The 27574-nt window shown below is 40.1% G+C and overlaps 2 protein-coding genes across 2 annotated transcripts; both read right to left on the bottom strand.

Annotated features, from left to right (window-relative positions):
* Positions 1-569: 569 nt before the first annotated feature.
* Positions 570-15279, bottom strand: Muc19 (mucin 19, oligomeric). The gene is made up of 11 exons (XM_041672519.1): positions 15262-15279; positions 14123-14261; positions 12188-12241; positions 10204-10251; positions 6328-6359; positions 6077-6239; positions 5730-5767; positions 3645-3755; positions 2123-2162; positions 1398-1506; positions 570-747 (listed from the first exon to the last, which is right to left on the bottom strand). Exons 1-11 carry the CDS (start codon positions 15277-15279, stop codon positions 570-572), a joined length of 930 nt encoding a protein of 309 aa, XP_041528453.1.
* A 92-nt stretch (positions 15280-15371) lies between these two features.
* LOC121461437 (mucin-22-like) lies at positions 15372-25730 on the bottom strand. The gene is made up of 3 exons (XM_041672520.1): positions 21833-25730; positions 16188-16241; positions 15372-15442 (listed from the first exon to the last, which is right to left on the bottom strand). Exons 1-3 carry the CDS (start codon positions 25728-25730, stop codon positions 15372-15374), a joined length of 4023 nt encoding a protein of 1340 aa, XP_041528454.1.
* Positions 25731-27574: the final 1844 nt, after the last annotated feature.

Consider the following 27574-nt stretch of genomic DNA (forward strand, 5'->3'; position numbering starts at 1 on the left):
GGTAACATATATCAAAACACTGGAGTGAAATGAAAGGAGAAACACGGTGCAGTTATAAAAGTTGCGGTCATCCACAAAGGCTGCATCATGGATTTCAAATGCTGCGAAAACAGCTATAAAAATGCCTCTGAGAAGCCAGAGTAGAAATGATGTGGAACTCCTGAGAACTATGAACAAGTCAAGGTGTCACAGGGGAGGGGGATGTGGCACAGTAAAAGTAGTGGTGCAACTGGAACCCAGAAATGGAAAAGAATCAAGAGAACATTGGAACGGAATAGTGTGTGTGTGTGTGTGTGTGTGTGTGTGGTGGTGGGGGGGGACAGATGTGACACACCACACTGTCCCAAGGGCACTGAGAGTCCTGACTGGCCTGCGTTCTCTGTAAGTTGCAGAATTAATACTGTGTAAATGAATCCACAGTCTCACTAAGCACTTGCACAATTGCATTTATTTTCCAGGTGCAGTTAATAACAGAATGAAATGCCCCATTGGGAGCCTTGGTTTGTGAATAAGACATTCTAGGGTTTATCCATTCTCACTAAAGCAATGCAATTGGAAAAGCAATGCAGCTATTGGCTGTCTGTAGACTGTTCACACTGGTCCAGACAGGAGCAGGTTGTAGTGTGCCTGTATCTGTATTCGAGGGTGCTGCCATCAGAGCAATCGAGGGCAATGTCCCTGTATTCATAGTTGTCTTCACGGCAGCAAACACAGGAATTTTCCAATTGGAAGGTCTCATAATTGTACCTAAGAGAAAGGAAACCAGGAATAAATATTTTGAAACATTTACAAGCATCAATAACTTGACGTCAATGCTCTATCAAATTTTCTAATGGCTTTCTTAAAAGGCTTACTAGCCTTGACTTAATGTGATCTTTTTCTAGACCTTGCTTCCCTTCCAATTGCAAAACTCTGAAGATCAGTGAGAACTGTCATTTGAAACAAGAATGAGATTAAGAAGGAAGAGTTGTCGCCGAATAATGGGAACATTGTGGTGTAAAAAAAAATGTAAATAAGAGATTTTAAATCACTGTCAAATTATAATTATTCTCACTAAATTAATTTATGTGTAAAATTGTATATTAAGGAAAACATGCGTGTCATTCTAAAATTCAACTTCAGAATGATTGGGTAATGTACTTCCTGGAGTATGAATCTTCTATCGTCACTACAGGAAAATGAATGCATTTATCACAGATGTGTTAAGCATGTTTAGAAAGTGACTTCAGAATAACTGGGGGCTAAAGTGATTACTTTTAATCCTCAGGTCTTAGTGTTTTATATATTCTTCCTTTGCATCCTAATCAGGATGTTCTTTCCTGTCAAACCACTCTACGTGATGTTGCTTGATTTTTCTCTATGCATCAAGTGTGGAACACATTCAAAGGAAAACTTACTTGAGGGTCCTTTTGCAGTCTCCTATACATCTGGCCATCTCAACTCTCTTCCTACAGCCATTATACCTAATGGTCACATTCACAGGAGAAGTTCTGCACTCACTCTTACCTAAAGCAAAATGTACAACGGACAAAGAAGTGAGAGTTACCATCTTAACTATTACTCGATGTACATTATCTTAACCAAAGGGAAGAGGCACACAAACTACTTCGCCATGTTATTAAGGAAAATAACTATCTCGACCCAGGTTGTGAAAGGAACTTCATTAAGATTTGGATAGATATTATCTGATTATTGCTTATAGTTCTGGTGAAGGGGAAAGGGAGCAACAAGTAGAAGAAAGGGAGAGGAGCCAGGCTGAGCAGAGAAGATGATGGGACATCGCTGACGAGCAGTTTCTCATTGCCGATTACATAACCTTGCGTTCTAATACACAGATTAACAATGCAGACTGCTGGTGTTAGGACAGAAAAGTCATCTTCTTTTTACACACGAATCACAACAAAATCCCTTGCAAATATAACTGCGCATTATTTTCACAAGAAAAGCGACTGCTATCAATAAGCAGCTATAACGCCCTTTGCAAGCGTATCAATTGACAGCTTCTATTTCAACCCAGGTTTCTGTATTTAAACACAACTGGTAAATGATCTGCCATTCTGTCTTAACAAAATGCTACTTTTTCAACCACGTAGATATTTTCTATAGAGAGAGGTTATCTTACATGTATAGCAACATTTCTTTGAATCGTAGGTTCTCTCTCCCTGTAGAAACAAAAAATTGAAATATTTGTTATTGAATGAAATATGGCATTTCTTAATATACTAAAGTAGCCACAGGAAGGGGAAATGGAAAGAGATGAGCATGCTGATATCAACTCTAGAGCTAGGCAAGAGCAGAAAGTGTTGAACTTGGTAATAAACATGAGACTGGGTGCTTAAGACTGGAAGATTTTGCAGTGACAGGAAGAAAGGGAAAAGAATATGCAAATACGAAAACAAATTATGCTTCACTTACTTTAAAGGAAAAATCCTTTAACACAATACCAGATGCCATCGGCTTGTTTTACTTAAGATCTGCGCTCCAGCTTTGTTTTCAATTCAAACTTTCCTGACTCTTAAGATGAAACCCAAGTAAACTATTGAAATATAGGGTTTGGATTCTAAAATAATGCTTTCAGCTATGTTATAAGTTATAGATGCAGAAAGAAAAGTGATAATTTAATATTGAGTATTAACTAATATAAAAAACCCACATCCATTAAGTGTGTTGGCACGAACTAGAACCATTTGAGGAGAAAGAATCTCATTTTAAAAAAATATCCCAACTAGCCAGTAGGAAAGCTTGTGGAGAAATTTTCTTGATTAATTGTTAATAAAGGAGGACCAACTCACTGAAGGCAATGCCAACCCTGGTTTGGTGGCCCTGGGTGGATAAGAAAACAGCCTGGAAAGCTATAAGTGTAAACCAGTAAGCAGCACTCCTCCATGGCCTCCGCATCAGCTCCTGTTTCTTGGTTCCTGCCTTAAGTTACTGTCCTGACTGCCTTAGTGACGTGTGACATGAGAATTGAAAAATGAATAAATCCTTTCCTCTTCAAGTTCTTTTGATCATGGTGTTCATCACAGTAATAGAAACGAAAATACAAAGGCAGAGAAATAATGGCTGTGGCACAAAGATATAAATATACAGATATGTGTCATTTTAGAGAATTTGAAGTTTTATAGGAAGTAATTAAGTATGAACTTTCAATAAAAAGGTGGTTTTTTGTTTTGTTTATAAAATAGTGAAGGGGGATTTGGCTCAATAGGTTAGAGTCATTGTTTCTTTATTTGTTGTTGGTTTCCTGAGAAAATTTTAAAAATTTAATTAAAATCTAATTATATCATCAAATATTTTTATGCCCCCAATCAATCTCCCTTTTGAATTCATGACTTTGCATTTTTTAATTATTATTGTTACATATGTATGTATATATATATATGTATGAATATGTAGTCAAGTTTATACACACACAAAGAGAGAGGGACAGAAACAGAGAATTTGTAGTCCTTACAAAGGACCCAGCTTTAGTTTCTAGATCCTACAACCAACCATACTCTAATTCCAAGAAACCAATACTCTCTTCTGACCTTTGAGGGTACCAGGCATGAGCATAGTGTAGATACACACATGCAGATAAAACACTCACACACAAGTTAAAAGAAATAAATAGAATAGCTAACATTTGTTAGACCATGACTTACTTCTGCGCACCAGGTTTGCTTCGGGCAGTTCTGAACCACAGCTGCCAAACCAGTGCTGTTGCAGGTGTAGGAGACACATGGGTTGCTAGGGTCATCAAAGGATGTACCAATCTGAAAGGTGATCAGGGAAGGAAAGCAGTTATTTGCCTTAGAATATAATTTAACTTAGCAGTTAAAAACTGCTAGAAAAAACAAAAGAAAGGAAGAAAAGGGATGAAATTTTTTTAGTGTCTGTAAAGAGATGATTTCAGTTGTTATAAACAGTTAAGGAAAGGTGGTTCTTCAACTTCAGTGAATATAAATCAAAATTCTCTATTGGGGACATGGACAGCTTCAAGATTCCCAATCTTCAAAATAAATCTTATGACAGTATTATATGTTTAAGTATATTTTTCAAGGATGGATGTTTCATAGTAAGCAAGATGTTCACCAATTGTTGTGCTCTATGCTTCATGAAAAGTATGACATCTAAGCAAAATGACACAAAGAGGTTTATTGAATTAAGACTCATGGTAAAAACACTTTCTGCAAGTTAAAATGATAACTTGAGTTGGATCTTAGGAATTCACTGTAGAGAGAGAGAATTGATGCCTAATAGGTACCCTTGGCCTTCACACAGGCACCATGCTGCAGGCACACACGCCAATAATAGATAAAAGTTTAAGTGAGTACTAAGAGCGCTTAGAGATTAGTGGTTGCGTCCTTGCTGTTCTTCCAGAAGACCAGGATTTGGTTCCCAGCACCCAAATAGTGGCTCAGCATCTATACCTCAGTTCCAGGGGGCCCAGGGCACTCTTCTGTCTTCCGAGGGCCCCAAGAACCCTTTGGTGCACATGCATCCATGAAAATTAATATACATGAATATAAAACTTATATTTAAACACATATATTTATACACATAACAAAAAAACACTAAAACATGTATACACATAAAAAAAACAAACAAATCTTTATAGTAGGGTTAATGGCAATTCTCCCAAGTTGCCTTACTTCTATCTTTGTTAAAACTCTTTGGACTGTTTTGTAATTAATTTCTGTCCAGCATTCCAATGAAGCACAGTCTGAGAAACAATGTTTAATTCAAGTCAGTGGTTCTCAGCCTTCATGATGTTGCAACCCTTTAATACAGTTTTTCATGTGTGGTGACCCCCAACCATAAAATTATTTTGTTGCTACTTCATAACATCAGTTTTGCCACTGTTGTGAATTATGACATAAGTGTCTGATATGCAGGATATCTGATATGTGACCCCTGTGGAAGGTTCAGTTGACCCCCAAGTGGGTTGTGACCCCCAGGTTGAAAACTACTGATTTAAGGCTTTAGGGCAAAAGATAAATCCCTATTAAAGGAAATTTTATGGCTTCAACCCTTTCATTAGAAAGTCATTAGCATTTCCTTTCGGATCTTTACTTAATAGGCTGTGTGTTGTCTAGAGTCACACCAGTTTGGAAAGTTGAGAAAATCAGAACAGAATGCGAGCCAGTTGAATTTTACAAGCACTCCGTTACGTGTTTCTTAGCATGCCTCGTTTACTTTCCTTTGAGTTTTAAGTATTTATCAACACCAGCGGAGAGTGTTAGTATCAGTTCGGGAATCACTGGACATTTTTGGTTTCACAAAGCCTTTTGTAGAAAGTGAAGCCTAAGCCCTGCCCCAAATGTGGGCTCAACAGCCCAGATCCAGCCCTGTACAGACTAAGCCCCTGAGTGGGCGGAGCCCTCGAGGTCGCTTGTTTGGTGGCTGGCAGCTTGGCCATCTGATCTTTCTGGTTGTAATTACAGCTGAACTCTGTTCCTTGAAATTAATGTTGCACAATATGCCTTCTCCATCTGGTAGGACCCTGGGGAACTTCTGTTCTGAGATGGACTGCTGGCTGGGTAATGATTGAGAGCACAGCTTTTTTCAGCCCCACCCGAGTGCTGCGTTCTCTGTAACTACTGTGGACAGAGGAGAACTTATCCTTGGTCTTTTTAAAAGCATGTTTAAAAGCATTTTTTATTATACACTGAAAACCCCCTTGTGTGGCTTAGCATTGCATTTATTCATATGACTGTATTAATGAAATAGCGAGGAAAAAGGCTTACCTCATAATCAGTATTGTTAAATAAACATGTTCTTGGTTCTGAAAAATAAATGTAATATACTTCTTTAATATTCATGAAGGAGAATTTGCAGATGGGATCATACTTACCCACAAATTATGCGTTCCTTAAAATAATATTGCCTTTTAACCCGTTGATGCTGTTACTATCCCTTAATGCTAGGTTTTTCTTCATTACAATAATGATAAGTTTTAAGAAGTACTAATTCTGTTATATTTACCAGATCCTAATGTCCATGTGTGACATATTTGCTCAAAAACATCCCTTGAATGTCTCATCAGGCAAACAATGTACAGATTCAGTTCATATAACATATCACAGATGCATACCACAGTGGCCAATTTCACAGCAGGAATCATTCGATTTGAACGTTATCAGCTTCTCTCCAGTTTTGCAGGTGGGCGGAGAAGGACACTCTTTAGGTTTGCAGTCGACAGCCTGTGCTTCAGTACAGGTACACTGGTGGCAGTTAGACGTCCATGTGTCCCCCGGCTACAGAGACAAACCATGTGGAGACATTTTTTTCACAAAGAGGCAGGAAGGAAATTTAGGTTAAAGTAGAACATAACTTTATACTTACAGATTTCTCTTCTCCCAGTGGACCATGACACACTGTTAATATAAAGTAACAAATGTTAATTAGAGGTTGAAATTACAACCACTTGCTATTTATAGATAACCATCGGGGGGCCCATATGGTATTTGATACCAGGATTTCAAAGCTCAATTTTTGGAGACATTGTACCTGAAAATGGATAAATGACACCTGCCTATGAAGATGAATGCCTACTTCCAGCAAAGTGTTTTGTATAAGGTTATGTACATGGTGCTTTTTGCTTTATTTTGTGTGTGTATGCATGTGTACGCTATCCAGTTTACTGTCTGAAAAATCTGCTTTCTATCTCTACAATTCAATAAATACCGAGACATCATTGGCAAATACAAAGATACAAATTCGCTTAATCAATCATTTAAATTCCATGTCATAAGCAATATTAACTTTCACATTCAAAACGTTGGCCTTTCTTTAAAATTCAGGAAACCCTGTCTGTACTAGAAGCTCTTCTTTATGCCTCTCATTTTGTCTCTAGTCTTTTCAATGAAACTTTTCTCCATGATGTACAACACTAAGTGGAAGGCTCTCCAACTTGTAACTCATTTGAGCCCATGGACACTTTTTATATGAATATGCAGTACCCCAACAGATCTTCAACAATCTCCAACATAAATGCACAAAACAGACCGTGTCTTCTTGCCCCAAGCACAGTTTGATTATCAAAGCATCCAGACTCAGGTCATTGCAGTTTGTCATTCATACTGCCAACAAATCCCTTCCTCTCATCCTTACTTCCAACCTTTCCTTTCTTTGTTCTTGCCTAATCCACCTCATCATCATCAACCCATCAACTCAACTGCACAGATTCCCTTCTGGTCCAATCAGTTCTCTGCACCACAGCTACAGCAGTTTTCTGAATGCCTAATTGTCTGATTGCTTTTATTTCAAATGGTAGTCTTTTAAAATGAATATTTTACTCTAGTTTCCAAGGTCTTTAATCAACTCTGCCCTCTCATTTATTAAACCTAGAATAGCCTACGGATTGCTTTCAAATTTCAGTTCTAAAGCCCGCATTCTCCACAGTACGTCTATTTACTTCTTATGGTGAACTTTATTGTCTGCCTTATATGAAAACTGTGTTTTTTAAAAATTTCCATTTCCTCACTAGATGAGGTCAAAATTATTTTCTTTATTAAATGCTCTCTGCAAAATACATCACATTATCTCAAAAGTAGTGGGAACTCAATAAAGTTCTCAGAAATTATTAAACAGAGACACACTTGTAATTTTCAACTAGAACAAAAGTTGTATTACATTGTTCGTTAAACGTTCACTGTTATGAGAGCAGTTATATTTTCTACCTCTTATCAAAATGCATAATTTCATGAAAGAGCTCACAGGCAAATCATCATGCATTGCTTGGCCACACTTGTTTATGATTGAGAAAATAACATACATCATTTGACAAATAAAAGCCGGATTTGTGTACTCAGTTTGTTTGATAACCTTTCATTACCACTTATGTGCTGGACCCCTGGTGTACAAGAAGAGCTGTCAGCAAAGAATTTCCCCGCAGTGGGGGTCACTCACCTGGGGCTGCTGGAAGCAAGCCTGAACACGCTGTGTATGAAACAGAAAACCTGTTAGTCTCTGGAACTTCTGGAATGGAGTCATAGTTTTGGGGACAATACATTTATGTGATTCATTACTACATTGTTGAAATAATTGACCATACAGGCAGGATTACAGATATACAACCTGTTTTGCTTCTGTGCCGTTTAGAGTATCTGACAGCCTGCTATTGTTTGGGTGTTTCTTTTAGACCTCAAAGTTTAATGGAAGAGAAATCTGCATTGAGAGTAAAAACTAGACTTCTATTGAAAATTTTCTTGGAAAACAATTCATATGAAAAGGTCAGTGAATAAAGAGTAAGGGATGATTTTACTACATGGGAATATAATTATAAGAAGATAGTTTTGATCTTAAGAAAATTTATCCGTTTTTCACCTCTTGAAAGGCTTGAATTTTGTTCTATCCCTCCGAAATGCTTTAAGCAAATGATATGCGTGTATGTCTTTAAGTTTCTGAACTTCACAGGTATGGGCCAGTCATACTTACAAAATTCTAAATTCAAATTTCAAATTTTAAGTCAAAAATTTTGTACTGTTATCCCACCCTACCAAAAGAAAAGAAACACAAACTGGCCTAGGATGGGCGTTCTTAAAGGAAACTTTCAATTTCTACATATTTATTCAAAGCAACTCTTAACAACTGTTACCAAAAATTGATACTAAAGTAGTAAGGTAAGTGAAAATTTAGAAGATTAAACGCCTCTAACCGTTTGTTAAGGCAATCTGGAATAGTACCTTATTTTTAATAATAGTAGAACCCAGCACTAGAAGAGAAAAACAATGGGTATATACAACAGAATAATCTAATTTCCACACCGCTGTTGGAGTCACTTCCTCCAGAGCACTGAGCGTGCCATTCTCTTGATAAAAACTAAAGGGAGTCTCATTGCTGTAAAGATGGAGTCACGTTTAAATTAGAAATTCAACTTTTTCATAAACTTTATGTATATTTATATTTCCTAATCTTCTTCCTTGACCCTCACACTTCTGTTGCAAGCACCTGTCTGAGTCCTGAATTCACCTATGCATCATCGTGTCTCTGTTCTCACGTTTGGTAGAAATTTGCTGCCCACCTAGCCAGTATAACACGCAACTATCTTTTTTTATTTGTGCCTTCAGCCATGACTATCAACTAGAATACAGAAAGGAACCATCTGCTCTCTTCCTCGTCCATGGAATCATAATTTTTTCATCTATTTTTGGTTGGTAAAAAGATGAACAATAACAATAATACCTGTGCCTATATCCCATATCCTTACTACAAAGGTTACAATGTGGCAATCACTGTTTCTTACTGAAGGTTTTGCTTTTGATGCATATACAATACAGAGCCTAGCACACGTTTAAGTACAAGAAATGCCTTTGGACCGTGAAACGATTGGTGGTCTCCTCATACTGACCTGTTGTCTTTTCAGTGTCTTGACTCTCTGTTGCTGTTGTAGTTATTTCTAGAGAAAAGAGGATGATAACAAAATGTTTTATTCACAGTAGTAAAAATCCATGTAGTCTGTGTGTGTTCATCTCAGGAATGGCACAATCATGTGCAAGGTTGACCCCATGCAAATGAGATAAATTGCATAGGACTTGTTTGAGCCCACTGGATCTCTACATTTTACCTGGCTGGGATATGTGGGCACTGGTTGTGACTTCAGCTGCTACTGAAGTGGAATCTGCAAAAGTAAGTAAGTCTAGATTATTCCGGGACCAGCACCACCCATAAGCTTCTCTCTGGAATCTCAGACTGAGTTAGGCATGGTGGTGCAGCCTGGAATCCTAGAGGTTGGAAGTCTGAGATAGGATTGTAAGACAGACCAGCATATGGACCTAATTTAAAACAACATAAAGCTTTCAGGCTGCAGGGTACATCTTCCAAAGAGTCAAGTGGAAACTTTTTTTTTTCCAAATGGCTTCCAAGCTGAATCATGAAAAGGAAGTTTCCCTGTTCTCCCTAGCCCCCATTATGTCCTCCTTCCTTGCCCAAAACCCTCAACTCATCTCCATAGGAACAAAGCCACATGGACCTCTGAAGGGTGGTACAGCTAACATTCATTTTGGCATTCCAGTTCCAGTCTGAGAAAACATAGCAGTGTTCCCCCCCCGCCCCCCCCCCGCCTAAGAACAGGATGGATTTGAACAAAGTTGAACAAAGTCATGTTTCTTATCATCAATGAAGGAGCCTTTGTACCCAAAGAGCAAACCCATTTTTTACAAACTCTCTTGCTTTTGCTAGGGTTAATGTCTCAGGAGGAAGCGATTTTTCTGCACTCACCTGTGTTTCCTCTTGTGCTTTGGCTGCCTGGTACTTCCTTGGGGACTCCTGCAGGGGTAAATTTAGGGCGTAGACATGAGAAAAAAATCCATGATAATGGCTGAATTAAACATCTGCTCCCCAGAAACTGGAATTCTCTAGGTCTCTAAAAATCCCAGCCAAACCTGAAGTAACACCTAAACAGCAAGATGGTTAGGACAATGAGAACGACAAAATCCTGTCTAAGAGAGTACTGTGTGGGGTGAATGGCCGAATAGAAGAGGACCATGTTTGGTTTACTTGACAGTTTATGGAATAAATTGCAAACACCACAGCAAAAAAGATCATATACATTTTGTCAGAAGAAGCACACAACCCTGTATCTGTCCCTTGTGCTCTCATCTGCCATCTACTACAGACCCCAGAGAGTCACCAACCTCCCTCAAGGCTGAAAATGCCCGTCACTCACTAGTTCCTGTTCTAACTCCAGTGTACGCTATAACTTCTGCAGTTGTAGCCCCGAATAGAGGTGGAACGAAGCTAGGGATGGGAACACTGTGAAAATGTGCAGCCCATTGACTTTACACATTGTCCCTAGAAGAGGCAGCAGCCTCTGCTGTTCAGAGACAAATTTCCCGAAGCGTTTTCACGACTCATGAGTGAGGAAACTCTCAGGGGCTACAGTTGTACCAGTAGTCACCCCTGTGGCAACTGCAATCACAGAAGGAGGGAGTAATTTATGAATCCCCCAGACCAAAATTAGAATTTGGGTTTAGAATGCTTCTGCTGACATATTATTCATGATCACTGTTATACCATTTTCTCAAAACATAGAAAGGCAGTTCATAGGAGAAATGTGTGATCAAGGCACCTTGCACTCAAAGAAGAGCTGAGGAAAATCCCCCCAAATTCCTTATATAAGACAATTTAAAAAAGGGGGGGAAGATAATTAGCGGTTGCAGCCGATCTAGCTGAACTCCAGCATCTGAGGTCCTGCCACTTGAAGAAGTAGTTGCCTCTAATCACAGCAAAGAAGTTCAGAACCACACGACTGGTAAAGTTTGCTATGTGTTTGCAGGGTTCCATTACTAAACCCTTTCCATTACTGTTAAGTCATTGGCTTCCCTGTGCCGGGGCCGCCAGATACAGAGTAAATTCATGCCAGAGACCTGTGGTGTCTGACATAAAAAGGGGAAAAGGGAGTAATGACCAAAGTCAAGATTCATTATCATCCTAAGACAGGTTTTCAACTGAACTTTCTAATGCTGTAGCCCTTTAATACAGTTCCTCGTGTGGTGACCCCAAACCACAAAATTCTTTCATTGCGACTTCATAACTGTAAACTTGTTACTATTGTGAATCATAATGTAAATATCTGATATGCATCTCCTGTAAAAGGGTCTTCCAACCTCTCAAGGGGGTCACAACATACAAGTTGAGAATTTCCGCCCTAAAAGAATGGCCAAAGATGTCACATTGTCTGGTTTCTGCTCAAGGAAGAATCTATTAATATTAAGGAAAATTGTTTTATTTTATGTTTTGGCCTTCTGTTTAACCTGAACTCGAACTCTCCAAGCCTGTATTTCCTCCAGCTGATGTAGTGATTCCTGAAATGACAAATGGAAAACTGAACCTGTACAGATATTTGCCACTTCCGCTCTAGTTCACAGAGAACCACCTATGGGAGGACTCACAAAATCTGCCTCGGTTGAATCCAAAACCTAGTCACAAAAGAAGACATTGTTGACCTCAATGAGAACTCCGGGAAGACCACTTTTCCTGTTACCAAGAAACAAGCTGGAATTGTAATTTATCATCACTCAAAAGCCACACCCTCAGATTACTCCTGCCTGCATTGTTTCCTGTGGCCATGGTTCCACTGACTCTGCGGAGGTTGTGGCTTCTGAGAGAAGAGGAGAGAAACAGATGAAAGACAGGGACATAGGAAGGAATTCGTGGCACGGACACACAAGCCTTGCGCCTTCTTTCTGAATGGTTCTCTCACCTGTGCTGGAACTCCCAGATGTCTCAGTCACTCTGACAGGTGCACGGGTGGTACCTGGAACGAGAAGGAGCAAAGACAAGATGAAGAATGAAGAATGCTTCGCACTGATGCAGCCAAGGCACACAGCACATGCTGTCATTCGGGATTGGGCGTTGGACCATTCTGGGAGGTGCCGTTTAGAAACTGCTGCATCTCTGTAGCAGTCAAGTCCTTCGAACGTGTGCTGTGAGCAGCCGTTCTGTTCCTGGCTGAAACAGTTTTCCCACATACCAACCATTTAATTTATTCAACAATGTATATCACTCCCTGTTTATTTGCAGGGATTATATACCAAAATAAATGAAGCCATTTGCTGAGAAGTCCATCTTATAATAACTTACTTAGCAAACATAACAAAATCTTCATCCTGATTGTAGACTGTGATATTGGGTATAAACTCTAAAGAAAAAAAACCCTTAATTTTCTTTATTCAGTAATAAATTTATCTCTCTGGCTTTGTGGTTTTTAAGACAATAGAGATGTTTCTATATAACATATTGCTCTTTTGGTAACTTTACAAAAGACATTTGTTATCATAGCTTTTTTTTGCCTGGGTTTAGTCACAGAGAAGTAGATTTTGGCTGGATCACCAATATAACTTTCAGGGTTATGTATCCCATTATGCCTCATTGATAGACCATTGAAGCACAAAAAAGAAATGCCAGTGTGTTCGAATGGTACTCACTGGCATCAAATATTGAACATCTGATACAACTTTTTCATAATATTTTGACAAATATCAGAAATGGAAAGGGTTTTTGTGAGGGGTTTCAAGAAGTTTATAGAAGGTGTACCTAATGGCTGAGATTACTTCCACCTTTAGTGTACTGCTATCTTCCAAAGTCGTTGTGGTTTCCGAGATGGGTGAAATCAAAGTAGGTGACTGGAGAAGCTAGCTAAGGTTCTCTTGTGCAGGGGGCAATGGAGGACAAATCACCCCATAGATGGAGCCATTGAAGATTCCACGGCAGTTTATTGCCTTACCTCTGGAAACTTTCAGGTCAACTCCAACACTGGCTAATAAACGAAGGACCTCAAATCCTCACACTAACTCACATTAGTCTCCTAAAGATGTGTCTGGAGAAGAACCCGAGTGCATGTTTCTCAGATGTCCCCTCCCAGTTTCCTCATGAGTTGAAATGATCTATGACCCACATTGACAAAGTGACCCAAAAAGGAATGCTCCCATCTGAAGCCCTTCCCTGAAATTCTACCTATGATGAAATGGGGAACAGGCTTCTTTTCTTTCTTTCTCCTAGGACACAATTCCAGTTTCTTGTCCTCTTGATGCTGCACAGGTGCCTATCATGTGATTCAAAAACCCCAGAAAAATTATTTGATTGTGCCAAGAATTCAAGCCAAGATTTAATATCATTTTTGCTGTTATGTCAAAAAAAAAAACCCTGCATATAAGCCAGGTCTAACGGCATATGTCCATAATCTTCCAGCAGTCTGTAGGCACAAACTGAGGCAGATGACTCTCTCTGAGTTCTAGTACAGTCTGGTCTACATAGTTCTAGGCTAGCCAGGACTACACAGTGAGATTCTCTCTCAAAACAAACAAACAAAACAAAACAAATAATGTTGCCCCCAAATTTTATAGGATAGGATGCCTTCCAGATGTCAGAGTGTTTCTTCTCCTTCCTCTTAACACTTTAGTGGTGTATGCAGTGTCGAAAGCTTTTCTCAAACTGACTATACAGACAACAGTCCTCAGGAAGGCATTGCTATACGACTAGTTGCTGATAATGAAAGGGTTTTTCCAGAATATGCTCAGTTGAAAGAAAATATCCAAAGTACTACACGGTACTCTGAAGGAAATCAAACCTCCTCCCAGGCAAGCCCAGCAGCCACACGGAAAGCCCACACCCAGCTTTGGGAGCTTCGGGGCCTCACCTGTTGTCCCTCTGCTCCCATGGGTCTCACTATTTTCTGCTGAAGTTGTAGCTTCTGAAAAAGTAAAACCAAGAATGCGAGGTTCAAGGATTTGGTGGAGAAAGTGGGGAATTGTGTTGATATCATCAGAGTAGACAGTCTAAATAGATGAAGAGCTTCAATAACTATTACCTCTTTCTTTTGAATATATTCGTGTGGAAAGTTATAGGTATAATGATTGCTTCCCTGGGTGATTGACAGAGCATATGTTTCTCATCAATATTGGAAAAGTGGAAAAGCTATATGAATCTGATTCATCGCAGGTACTTTAGCCAAACCACTACCTCTGAAGGAATGAAACATCTCACTTTTTTTTTCCTTCCCATGAGTCACTGAGGTTTTTTTCCCCCATAGGTTCCACAGAAAGTGAGGGAGAAATGATCTCCCTCACCTGATAAAACAGGGATGCCTGCTATAACACAGGTGCCTAAAGAAGAAATGATCTTTCTGAATTATATGTATCAATTACTTAAAGTGTCTTGATTTCAGTTGTTTAAAACATAATTCCTTGATCATGAAACTCTCAAATGATATTTAATTCATCTTGAGCAACTTCAGACTCCATGTGCTGCAGCTTCTCCAGGTGAAACCACCTTGGTACCTCTTACATAGGGAGAAGGCTGAGAAATGATACATTACTTCCCCTGTTAACATTCTGAGCATCTTCCTTGTGTGATTTTGTTGTTCCTCCTTGAGCTGTACTAGTGAACAGAACACTTGAGATCTCTCCCCTGGAACAGCCACCATTCCAGCTTCTGGTAACCAGACGGGAATGAAAAACACATGAACACTAGGATGGTCACTGTTAGCATACACTTTGAGAAAAACAAGTAAGCTGTATGTAATAATTATGGTCCTGATATGAAGACACTAGCCAATACTGTGGTGCTCTCAACTATGTAAGTCTCCATCCTTACAAATCCACGGTGGCCATAGAATTCCTAGGCAAGCCTGCAGGTTGTATCCACAGGAAGAATGTCATGTCTTTCCTCAGCCTACCTCCTCACTCAGGTTTATTGCACCCATCCAAAGAAGGACTTGATTAAACAAAAACAAGCAAACAACACCCCCCCACACACACACACAGAATAATGGCTCACCTGTGCGAACTTCTCCATGGGTAGTTTCAGTTGTAGCCTCTGAGAGAGAAAACAAAGAAAGGAATAAAGACTGTGGTCTAGGAAAGTATATGATGTACTGATATAAAACATTACGTCCATATCTGAGGTATATTAGATCTCACTGGTTCTTGAGCTTTCCCAGAGACTGTAACAGAGCTCTCTAAAACAAGAACACAATTGTGCTCGTGAGTTAAATTATGTGCCTAGTAGTTAGTTTAAATAGGAACCAGAGCTCTACAAAGCCACCACTGAGACCTCTTATGGAAGAAACTGTCCCATGCAATGATTCTATATCAAGTCTACTGAGACAGTTCTCAACCATAATGCCATTTACTTTGAATGTGGGTAGGAAATTTCTTCCCATGTCATTTATTGGTCATTAGTTTTGATTTATGATCATCTAACACAATGGTTTTCAACCTTCATGTTATGGTGACCTCCAACCATTATATTATTTTCATTGTTACTTCGTAACTCGTATTTTGCTACTGTTATGAATAATAATGTAAATAATTTTCAAGACGGAGGCTGTCAAAGGAGTCACAACCTACTGAAGTCCACAGCTACTGCAAGCTTGTGGAGATACAGGAGGCAATACAACTTTTGTTTTTTAATCTATTATTTTCTTATCAATAAAGCTTATTAGATGGGTATTTTTAGAAGATTTGAAGGAGTTACTAGGAGGGAAGGTACAAGCCCCTCAGTGCTCAGCTGTGGCTCCTTCACTTTTTACTGTTCCATTTACTTGTAGGGAAGTTGTGACCTCTGAGAGAAAGGAAGAAGAAATAGATTAATGGCAAAGATGTAATGATGACAGAAACCCTGTGATCCTCCATCAATGAATCAAAGAAAGCATGCAGTGGTAAGAGGGCACATGGAACACTCACATTACAACATGGACTCACCTGTGTTGGAACTGCCTGGGGCAACAGTTGTGGCAGGGATGGACCCAGTGGTCACTGAAACACAGAAGGCATGGGAATCACAAGATTGTTGGTCTCTGACAAACTTACTCTTTGGAAATCTACAGATTCTTTTTGTTGTTGTTTTGTTTTTTTGTTTTGCTTTGTTTTTCTTTCTGAGACAGGGTTTCTCCGTAGCTTTTTGGTTCCTGTCCTGAAACTAGCTCTTCTAGACCAGGCTGGCCTCGAACTCACAGAGATCTGCCTGCCTCTGCCTTTCAAGTGCTGGGATTAAAGGCATGTGCCACCACCACCCGGTTTACAGATTCTTATTTAGACCTGTTTCTCTGGCACCTGCTATGGTAAATACTCCACGGATTATCCCATTTCAAAAGCAATCAGAGGGATCAGTTTAACCAGCAGAGGCAACATTCCTAACAGTCTATGGGAGAGGCAGGTGACTTTCTCCTGCATACATTTATTTACTTCCCAAAAATAGAAGACAATGTCTTAGTAGGTTCGATAAAAATTTTAAATATCAAGAAAATACTAATTATTAATATTGCTTTGGGGATTAAGAAACCTGTGTATTGGGATGTTGCTAAGGCTAATTTATGTTATCTCTACTAGTCAAGCTAGAGATATTATGAATATCTTAATGTGGTTTTTATGTTCAAGAGAAATCTTGCAGAACAATTGAACCATCCATCCTGTTTCAATAGAGTCTATTGGCAGATTATTTTAAAAATTGAATTGTAGGGGCTATGAGACCAATTCCAGCCCCTTCCCAGGATTTTAAAGGTGAAATACTTGTCAGGAATAAAGGGGTTGTAAAGGCTTTCTATTATAACTTTACACAGACAGGCTAATACTCTTCATTTCAAGTGCTCTTGCAACACAAAGGTCCAAGGCCATAGAAGCAAAACCTCAACCCATCCAGGGGGGAGGGGTGTCCAATGACAACTTGAGATACAGAACCATTGTTAGTAGGCTGGTAAGTGAAGAATTGGTGTGCTTTTTCTTAGTAACCTTGGTTGGACATCTTTGACTATGTCCTTATGTAAACTGTAAAGTTTTCTTTTTACAAAATGTCTTCAGTTAAACTTGTTCTGAGGTGAATATGGATTGTGTGTAGTTAGCAAGCAGGCTTTTAAGTGTCTGTAGTCCTCGTGGGACAGTAGATCCAGTTATGAAATATGTCTATATATCAGAACTATATAGCATTTTTCCAAATGCTGCCTCTTAAATGCTGGGATTAAAAGTGTACACCACTATGCCCAGACTAGTCTCTTCATTAGAGCCTATGTTCTGTGTGACACTCTGCAAACGAAGAAACTGTATTACTGCTGTTGTTCTTCTTTGATGTATGCTTATGTGTTTTACGTGCATGCACATATGTGTACTTTGTGTGTGCCTGTTGCCTGTAGATATAAGAAGCAGGTGTCAGATCCCCTGGGACTTGAGTTGTAGTCAGTTGTGAACTACCATGTATGTGCTGGAAATTGAACCCGGCTTTACTGCAAGAGCAGCAAATGATCTTAACGGAGTCATCTCTCCAGCCCCTATCATCATTGTTGTTGTTGTTGGTGGTGGTGGTGGTGGTGTTGGGGTGTGTGTGTGTGTGTGTGTGTGTGTGTGTGTGTGTGCTAGACTGAGGCAGGTCTCATGGCTCACACATGGAGGACAATACGCAACTTTGTTAGTTCTATCCTTCAACCTTTACATGGGTTCTGGCACCAAATTCTGTCTACAAGATTACAGGCAAGTACCTTTGCTGCCTGAGCTATCTTGCTAGTCCAGTACTATGAATCTAGGTACCTTTCTGTCTTAGGCATTTAATGTACAATAACCTTGAAAAATTAGTAGCACTGAAAAAATAAATTACCATATAGGCACTCGTGAACTTGATGTCAAGTTGGAATGATCTCAAAAGAATGTTACAAAATTCTTAATAAAGCAATAGTATTATAATTTTCTCCACTAAAACTCTCTAAAGCTTGTTTCAGAATAATAGATGGAGCGAGGAGTCAGTATGGTGAAATTTTAAGGCCCTTTCATTACTTGTGTCTTGTCAGTGTATGTGAGAAATGAAGACAAACTACTCCTTCAAAAGCAAGTTTTTCTGCTGAGTTATTAAAGGACGTGGTGCATTTTTCTTTAAAGAAGATGATATTGCACTGAAAAGCAGAGGCTTTGGAGTCGATAGGGAGAGGGAAACTCAGCAGTTTCACCACTCGACTTGCTGCAAAACTGACACCAAGTTAGATAATGTCTTTGTCTACGTTTTCACAAGCAATGTGAGAAAATAATAAATATTCTCACATTTAAATCAGAAGATATCCTTAAATAAATAACTTACATTCTTAATGTAATTATCATGTAAATGTCAAAAATCCAACAGACAACCCTGTTCAGAGTGGTCCTCATGATACAAATATTGGGCATATGAGACATATGAGACCTGACGTAAAACAGAAAACCAGAAGCAATGGCCTGGTTCTTAGGAAACAGTGATCTGAATGGGCGTCACGCCTGAACTCAGACCTTGTGTGATGGCCCTGCTTCTACCTAGCACTCCTATGTATCCCAACGGGCACTATTGAGCTAGTCAAAATCAAGACAAAGTCAGTGACTTCTAATGACACAGTCAATTGCCATGTGGGCTTCCTGATCTTTTGCTTCACTTACTTGGGCGTGAACCTGTGATTTTCTTTAGTCATAAGGGGAGATATCTGCTTAACATGCTCACCTTTTAACACCTCACAAACTGCTGTGATATTATTGTAGTCTTCATTTCCTTAATACCTAGTAACTTTCCCCAAAATGTTCAGATCTTTTCCCACAGAGTTCTCATAGCACATGGCACACAGACAAACAATAAAATTAATCAAATATAACAAAATTAGAGAAACTTCTGATACAGAACAGTCCTATATAGGTGTAGTATGGGAGCATCTATACTGACTTAGCTTTTTATGTTATTGTTTTTGGTTTTTTGTTTGTCTGTTTTTCTTTGTTTTTAGTTAAAGTTCTAATTTCTGAGGCCTCGCTGGTATTTTTCTTTAAATATACTATCCTTTCTGCCCAGTTTATAACCTTTACCACAGGAGGAAGACCGGTGCTGGAAGTTAGGAACCCAATCGCCTCCTGGTCTCCTGAGTGCAATGCCTCACCTACACCTGCTAACTGAAATTCTCCCTGACATTGTTGTTTGAAAATGGTAAAAAGTGCATGTCTTGGAAACATGGGCTGCTGTGGAATTTTTTTTTTTTTTTTGATTTTTCGAGACAGGGTTTCTCCGTATCTTTTTTGGTTCCTGTCCTGGAACTAGCTCTTGTAGACCAGGCTGGCCTCGAACTCACAGAGATCCGCCTGCCTCCATGTCCTGAGTGCTGGGATTAAAGGCGTGTGCCACCACCGCCTAGCTGCTGTGGAAATTAATACATGCTACATAACCCAGATTAGGGTCCTGTCCCACAGAATACAGCTATGATTCCACCGATTTGTTATAAAATATTTTTCTCGATTAAGTTCTGAGGAGGCAGTTGCCTGTTCTTCCATGAAAGCTCTATATCACCTAACGGGATATGAAATACAAAATACTAGACAATTTTGATCTGATCTTTAATCACATAAATCATCCTAGTGACCATTATTCATTAGACTTATCAGTCAGCATCATGCTAAGTGGCACTCTGAGTCATACCCTCCCCCTGCCTTGCCTGACTTCTCAGGTGTGGTGAATTTGGCCATGCCTTCAACCGTAAGAGTGGTGCATCTATGGTTCTTTTTCTATTTCTGATTTTTAAAAAAAACCAATATTGTATGTGGTGCTAGTAAAAAGGGTGAACATTCTGTTATGTATCTCAAATCTATATATTGATAAAATGGATCATCTCTAGCAATTTCTACTAAAACTCAGGCCCTTGGTTATATTATTTAACTTTATCATAAGTTGGGTTTTATATTTGCTGGTACACAATCACCAGCAGAACCCACAGGTGAGCCTTGACTTCTTTGTTATCAGAAAGAATGATCAGAGCCTGGGCTTCCCTTGTACCTGCTTCCATCATACAAGAAAGATAACAAATTTACCATGAAGTCTGAAATTCATATTAGAATAAAGGTGCTTTGGTAAACATGAGTATTCACTAATTTCAGGACTTAATATCTTATTTACTTACTATAACATTTAACAATATCCTAGTCTGAACCAGAGCAACCATTGCCTTGGCACAAGGAACCCTCTAGATTCAGCTAATCATACTTGCCTCCCTTTGTTGTAGATTCAACTCCTGGGACTCTACTAGTATTTCTTCTTTCTGTGGTTCCTTCATCAGCTGGTACAGTTCTTCCAGAAACTTCAGTGGGTAAACTTGATGTCCATGTGTTTCCAGGTGAGGGCTCAAATGTTACAGTTAATCTAGGTGATGGCTCTAATGGCGAAGTCAAATCACCAAATGTACCTATAGGTTGTGATGAAGGTCTAGGCATAATAGTAGTTGCAGGTGTTTGGCCGGATGAAATAGACATGACAGGTACTGCTCCAGTTGAAGATGATTGTCCTTCAGATGACCCAGTTGTCTCTGTAACTGCATTTGACGAACTGGTTGTCTCTGAGCCAGTGACTGTTACCCTAGTAGATAATAGTACTTGAGCAGAAGATATAGCTGTTGTTGATTCTCCAACGGAAGATACATTTCTCACGGTGATTCCAGTTAATGAGCCCATTTTACTTGTATCTGTAACTGATAATTTAGTTGTGTTTGGTGCTTCAGATGATGGCTCAGTTGATGCTGATGGTCCCAGGGATTGTGTGGTTCTTTCTGTAACTCCAGTGGACACACCAGTTGTTCTTCGTCCAGTAGCAGTTTCTCTACTTGTTTGTAGTCCTTGAGATGAGGAAGGTCCAGTTGTTGTAGTAGGGCCAGAAGATCTTACAGTTTGATCAGAAAGTACAGTAGATCCTGGTGAGCTCCCAAATGACTGTGTGGATGTCTCCCCCACTTCAGCTGATTGGACAGAGGTTACAGTCACCCTGGTTGTCTTACCAGATGTCACAGCTACTTCACCATTTGTATCTGTACTTCCTGACACAGAAACGGAGGGACTAGTTGCTGATGTGGTACCAGGTGTGTGTCCAGATGTCACTGCCACTAGAGGTGTTGTGGTAGATGTTGTTGCTTTTCCAACTGATGTTAGATTTGTTACGGTTTTTACAGTTGATTGGCCAGGTGACTGTGTGCCTGTTATGGATATTTTAGTGGTTTCTGGTGCTTTAGATGATGGTCTAGTAATTGTATGTTGTCCAAGGGATGATGCAGTTCTCTCTGTAATTCCAGTCGACACAGGAGTTGTTCCTGTGACAGTTTCTCTACTTGTTTGTAGTTCTTGAGATGGTGAAGGTCCAGTTGTTGTGGTAGGGCCAGAAGATATTACAGTTTGATCTAAAGCTACAGTAGAAGCCAGGGTGCTCTCTGCTGACATAGTAGTAGTCTTCCTTACTTCAGGTGATTGGGTAGATGTAACAGTCACCCTAGTTGTCTTGCCTGATGTCACAGACATTTCACCAATTGTCACTGTATGTCCTGACACTGAAACTGATGGACTATTTGCTGATACTGATGGACTATTTGCTGATGTGGTACCAGGTGTTTTCCCAGACGTTACTGCTACATGCGTTTTTGCTGTAGTTATTGTTGCTTCTCCAACTGATGTTGGATTTCTTGTGGTTTTTACAGTTAGTGTGACAGTTGACTGTGTGCCTGTTATGGATACTTTAGTTGTTTCTGGTGCTCTGGATGCTGCTCCAGTAGTTGGTGAGGATTCAATGGCTTGTGCAGTTTTGTCTGTAATGCCAGTTGACCAAAGAGTTGCTCCTGTTCCTGTGACAGTTTCTCTACTTGTTTGTAGTCCTTGAGAGGATGAAGGCCCAGTTGTTGTAGTAGGGCCAGAAGACTCTACAGTTTGGTCTACAGATACAGTAGAAGCCAGTGTGCTCTCTGCTGACTTTGTGGATGTCACCTTCACTTCAGGTGACTGGGTAGATGTGACAGTCACCCTAGTTGTCTGGCCAGATGTTACAGCCACTTCACCATTTGTTACTGTCCTTCCTGACGGCGAAACTGATGGACTATTTGCTGATGTGGTACCAGGTGTTTGTCCAGATGTCACAGCCTCTCCATGTCTTGCTGTAGTTATGGTTGTTTCTCCAATCGATGTTGCTTTAGTCACTAATCCTTCAGTTGATGGGCCAGTGGACAGTGTGTCAGTGTAGGATACTTTAGTTGTTTCTGGTGCTTTAGATGATGGTCCAGTAGTTGGTGAGGATTCAATGGCTTGTGCAGTTTGCTCTGTAATGCGAGTGGACATACCAGTTGTTCCTGTTCCTGTGACAGTTTCTCTACTTGTTTGGAGCCCCTGAGATGATGAAGGTCCAGTTGTTGTTGTAGGGCCGGAGGATATTACAGTTTGATCTAAAGCTACAGCAGAAACCAGTGTGCTCTCTGCTGATTTTGTGGATGTCTCCCTCACTTCAGGTGATTGGACAGATGTTACAGTCACCCTAGTTGTCTTGCCTGATGTCACAGACACTTCACTATTTGACATTGTACGTCCTGACACTGAAACTGATGGGCTATTTGCTGATGTGGTAACAGGTGTTTTCCCAGACGTTACTGCTACGTGAGGTTTTGCAGTAGTTATTGTTGCTTCTCCAACTGATGTTAGATTTGTTACAGTTTTTACAGTTAGTGTGCCAGTTGACTGTGTGCCTGTTATGGATACTTTAGTTGTTTCTGGTGCTCTAGACGATGGTCCAGTAGTTGGTGAGGATTTAATGGATTGAGCAGTTTTGTCTGTAATGCTAGTTGACAAACCAGTCGTATCTGTTCCTGTGACAGTTTCTGTATGTGTTTGTAGTCCTTGAGATGATGAAGGCCCAGTTGTTGCAGAAGGTCCAGAAGACACTACAGTTTGGTCTACAGCTACAGTAGATCCCAGTGTTTTCTCTGCTGACTTTGTGGATGTCTTCCTCACTTCAGGTGATTGGGTAGATGTCACCCTAGTTGTCTGGCCAGATGTAACAGTCACTTCACCATTTGTCACTGTACTTCCTGACACTGAAACTGATGGACTAGTTGCTGATGTGGTACCAGGTGTTTGTCCAGATGTCCCAGCATCTCCAAGTCTCGCTGTAGTTATGGTTGTTTCTCCGACCGATGTTGCTTTAGTCACTAATCCTTCAGTTGATGGACCAGTGGACTGTGTGCCTGTTATGGATACTTTAGTTGTTTCTGGTGCTCTGGATGCTGCTCCAGTAGTTGGTGAGGATTCAATGGCTTGTGCAGTTTTGTCTGTAATGCCAGTTGACCAAAGAGTTGTTCCTGTGACAGTTTCCCTACTTGTTTGTACTCCTTGAGAGGATGAAGGCCCAGTTGTTGTAGTAGGGCCAGAAGACACTACAGTTTGGTCTACAGATACAGTAGAAGCCAGTGTGCTCTCTGCTGACTTTGTGGATGTCACCTTCACTTCAGGTGACTGGGTAGATGTGACAGTCACCCTAGTTGTCTGGCCAGATGTTACAGCCACTTCACCATTTGTTACTGTCCTTCCTGACGGCGAAACTGATGGACTATTTGCTGATGTGGTACCAGGTGTTTGTCCAGATGTCACAGCCTCTCCATGTCTTGCTGTAGTTATGGTTGTTTCTCCAATCGATGTTGCTTTAGTCACTAATCCTTCAGTTGATGGGCCAGTGGACAGTGTGTCAGTGTAGGATACTTTAGTTGTTTCTGGTGCTTTAGATGATGGTCCAGTAGTTGGTGAGGATTCAATGGCTTGTGCGGTATTGTCTGTAATGCGAGTGGACATACCAGTTGTTCCTGTTCCTGTGACAGTTTCTCTACTTGTTTGTAGTCCTTGAGATGATGAAGGTCCAGTTGTTGTTGTAGGGCCAGAGGATATTATAGTTTGATCTACAGCTACAGTAGATGCCAGTGTGCTCTCTGCTGACTTTGTGGATGTCTCCCTCACTTCAGGTGATTGGACAGATGTTACAGTCACCCTAGTTGTCTTGCCTGATGTCACAGGCACTTCACTATTTGACACTGTACTTCCTGACACTGAGACTGAGGGACTAGTTGCTGTTGTGCTCCTGTGTGTGGGTACAGATTTCAGTGCATCTCTAGGCTTTACTGTATTTATTGTTGTTTCTACAACTGATATTGGATTTGTCACGGTTCCTTCCGTTGATGTGCCAGTTGACTGTGGGCTAGTTAAGGATACTTTAGTTGTTTCTGGTACTTCAGATGATGGTCTAGTAGTTGTATGTTGTCCAAGGGATGATGCAGTTCTCTCTGTAATTCCAGTCGACACAGGAGTTGTTCCTGTTCCTGTGACAGTTTCTCTACTTGTTTGTACTCCTTGAGATGGTGAAGGTCCAGTTGTTGTAGTAGGGCCAGAAGACACTACAGTTTGGTCTACAGATTCAGTAGAAGCCAGTGTGCTCTCTGCTGACTTTGTGGATGTCACCCTCACTTCAGGTGACTGGGTAGATGTGACAGTCACCCTAGTTGTCTGGCCAGATGTTACAGCCACTTCACCATTTGTCACTGTACTTCCTGACGGCGAAACTGATGGACTATTTGCTGATGTGGTACCAGGTGTTTGTCCAGATGTCACAGCCTCTCCATGTCTTGCTGTAGTTATGGTTGTTTCTCCAATCGATGTTGCTTTAGTCACTAATCCTTCAGTTGATGGGCCAGTGGACAGTGTGTCAGTGTAGGATACTTTAGTTGTTTCTGGTGCTTTAGATGCTGCTCCAGTAGTTGGTGAGGATTCAATGGCTTGTGCAGTTTGCTCTGTAATGCGAGTGGACATACCAGTTGTTCCTGTTCCTGTGACAGTTTCTCTACTTGTTTGTAGTTCTTGAGATGGTGAAGGCCCAGTTGTTGTAGTAGGGCCAGAAGATATTACAGATTGATCTAAAGCTACAGTAGAAACCAGTGTGCTCTCTGCTGAATTTGTGGATGTCTCCCTCACTTCAGGTGATTGGACAGATGTTACAGTCACCCTAGTTGTCTTGCCTGATGTCACAGACACTTCACTATTTGACATTGTACGTCCTGACACTGAAACTGATGGACTATTTGCTGATGTGGTACCAGGCGTTTCCCCAGACGTTACTGCTACGTGAGTTTTTGCAGTAGTTATTGTTGCTTCTCCAACTGATGTTAGATTTGTTACAGTTTTTACAGTTAGTGTGCCAGTTGACTGTGTGCCTGTTATGGATACTTTAGTTGTTTCTGGTGCTCTAGACGATGGTCCAGTAGTTGGTGAGGATTTAATGGATTGAGCAGTTTTGTCTGTAATGCTAGTTGACAAACCAGTCGTATCTGTTCCTGTGACAGTTTCTGTATGTGTTTGTAGTCCTTGAGATGATGAAGGCCCAGTTGTTGCAGAAGGTCCAGAAGACACTACAGTTTGGTCTACAGCTACAGTAGATCCCAGTGTTCTCTCTGCTGACTTTGTGGATGTCTTCCTCATTTCAGGTGATTGGGTAGATGTGACAGTCACCCTACTTGTCTGGCCAGATGTAACAGCCACTTCACCATTTGTCACTGTACTTCCTGACAATGAAACTGATGGACTAGTTGCTGATGTGGTACCAGGTGTTTGTCCAGATGTCCCAGCGTCTCCAAGTCTTGCTGTAGTTATGGTTGTTTCTCCGACTGATGTTGCTTTAGTCACTAATCCTTCAGTTGATGGACCAGTGGACTGTGTGCCTGTTATGGATACTTTAGTTGTTTCTGGTGCTCTTGAAGATGATTCAGTAGTTGGTGAGAATTCAATGGCTTCTGCAGTTCTCTCTGTAATGCGAGTGGACACACCAGTTGTTCCTGTTCCTGTGACAGTTTCTCTACTTGTTTGTACTCCTTGAGAGGATGAAGGTCCAGTTGTTGTAGTAGGGCCAGAAGATATTATATTTTTATCTAAAGCTACAGTAGATCCATGTGTGCTCTCTGCTAACTGTGTGGGTGTCTCCTTCACTTCAGGTGATTGGACAGATGTTACAGTCACCCTAGTTGTCTTGCCTGATGTCACAGCCACTTCACCATTTGTCTCTGTACTTCCTGACACTGAGACTGAGGGACTAGCTGCTGATGTGGTACCAGGTGTGTGTCCAGACATAATTGCAACTCTAGATCTTCGTGTAGTTATTGTTGTTTCTCCAGCTGATGTTGCCTTTGCCACAGTTTTTTCAGTTGATGGGCCAGTTGACTGTGTGCCAGTTGCTGATATTTTAGTTGTTTCTGGTACTTCAGATGATGGTCCAGTAGTTGTATGTTGTCCAAGGGATGATGCAGTTCTCTCTGTAATTCCAGTTGACACAGGAACTGTTCCTGTTTCTGTAACAGTTAATTCTACTTAGTATATCTTTTAAAGACCAATATAAGTAAACACTAGTCTCTCAGTTACAATTTTTAGAAAGTTTTATCTTATTTCTTAAAATTTTGACCATCAATTCAATTATTTTTTCTTCTATATCTTCACCTCTAGGAACAAAAGTGTTTTACTGTAAGCACTGCTCCATAAGAGGTAACAATAACCCTTATACAATTTGTATATTTCTTCTTCAATATTTCTCCCATAATAATTATAATAGTAATATCTCAATAAATGTAATGCTTCCAAAATTTAGTTGGTTCTTTAAGTCATTTATAATTGAATTATTAGCAAAGTCCTTGCTCTATCAAATTTTGATCTAAGATCTCCAATTTGTATCAGTTATCCATGATTCCAAATATAAACAATATTTCAATTGCAGCTTCACCCGAAGCCACAATTAGTTGTTAGCTCCTGTGTTTCAGTTAGATCCAATTTGAAAACAACAAGGTTTTAGCTATAGAACTTTGCTTTCTTACAAATGCTATGCATGTAAAAATTCATGGTGAAAATAAGAGTAATTTTATAAGCTTTAATTTAACCAATCATTCTTTTAATTGGATCTTTAAAAAAAATATACTCTCAGACTTGTAAATTCCTGATGTCTTTCTTTGTGTTGATCGTTGCTGGAACAGTTTGATATGCTGTGCCTCCCTGTTTGGTGTTCTGAGCTGGTGGCCCCAGTTAGGGAAGTTCCGCCTGTGCTGTGCTACCTTGCCCCTTAGTAGCTCCCACAAACTCATCTGTCCTACCTAAACAACATGCAAAAAAGTTGGGATTAGATCAACTTCTAAAGTTTCTGAGAAACAAAATCAATTACTAAGTACTCTCTTATATTCCCATTGTGTTCCCCCCCTTTTCCAAATATTTCAATGGTTTTGTTTGTGATCAATACCAATTGATCGGAATGGATAGATTGCTGTGATTATTTGACCCTTTCCTGT

This window comes from Microtus oregoni, unplaced genomic scaffold (assembly GCF_018167655.1).
Source record: "Microtus oregoni isolate MIOR12 unplaced genomic scaffold, Mior012 000022F_ref0000154, whole genome shotgun sequence".
Lineage (NCBI taxonomy): Eukaryota > Metazoa > Chordata > Mammalia > Rodentia > Cricetidae > Microtus > Microtus oregoni.

What these genes read in the sequence shown, in the direction of transcription:
- Muc19 (XM_041672519.1), bottom strand. An exon ending in TGGGAGCAGAGGGACAACAG is followed by an intron (nt 12,242 to 14,122) that starts GTGAGGCCCCGA and finishes TTCTCGTTCCAG; the next exon opens with GTACCACCCGTGCACCTGTC. An exon ending in CACTGGGAGAAGAGAAATCT is followed by an intron (nt 6,240 to 6,327) that starts GTAAGTATAAAG and finishes TTGTCTCTGTAG; the next exon opens with CCGGGGGACACATGGACGTC.
- LOC121461437 (XM_041672520.1), bottom strand. Translation starts at nt 25,730, where the DNA reads ATGAGGAAGACATCCACAAAGTCAGCAGAGAGAACACTGGGATCTACT. An exon ending in AACGTCTGGGAAAACACCTG is followed by an intron (nt 16,242 to 21,832) that starts GTACCACATCAG and finishes TCTGTGTTTCAG; the next exon opens with TGACCACTGGGTCCATCCCT. An exon ending in CCCAGGCAGTTCCAACACAG is followed by an intron (nt 15,443 to 16,187) that starts GTGAGTCCATGT and finishes TTCTTGTTTTAG; the next exon opens with AGAGCTCTGTTACAGTCTCT.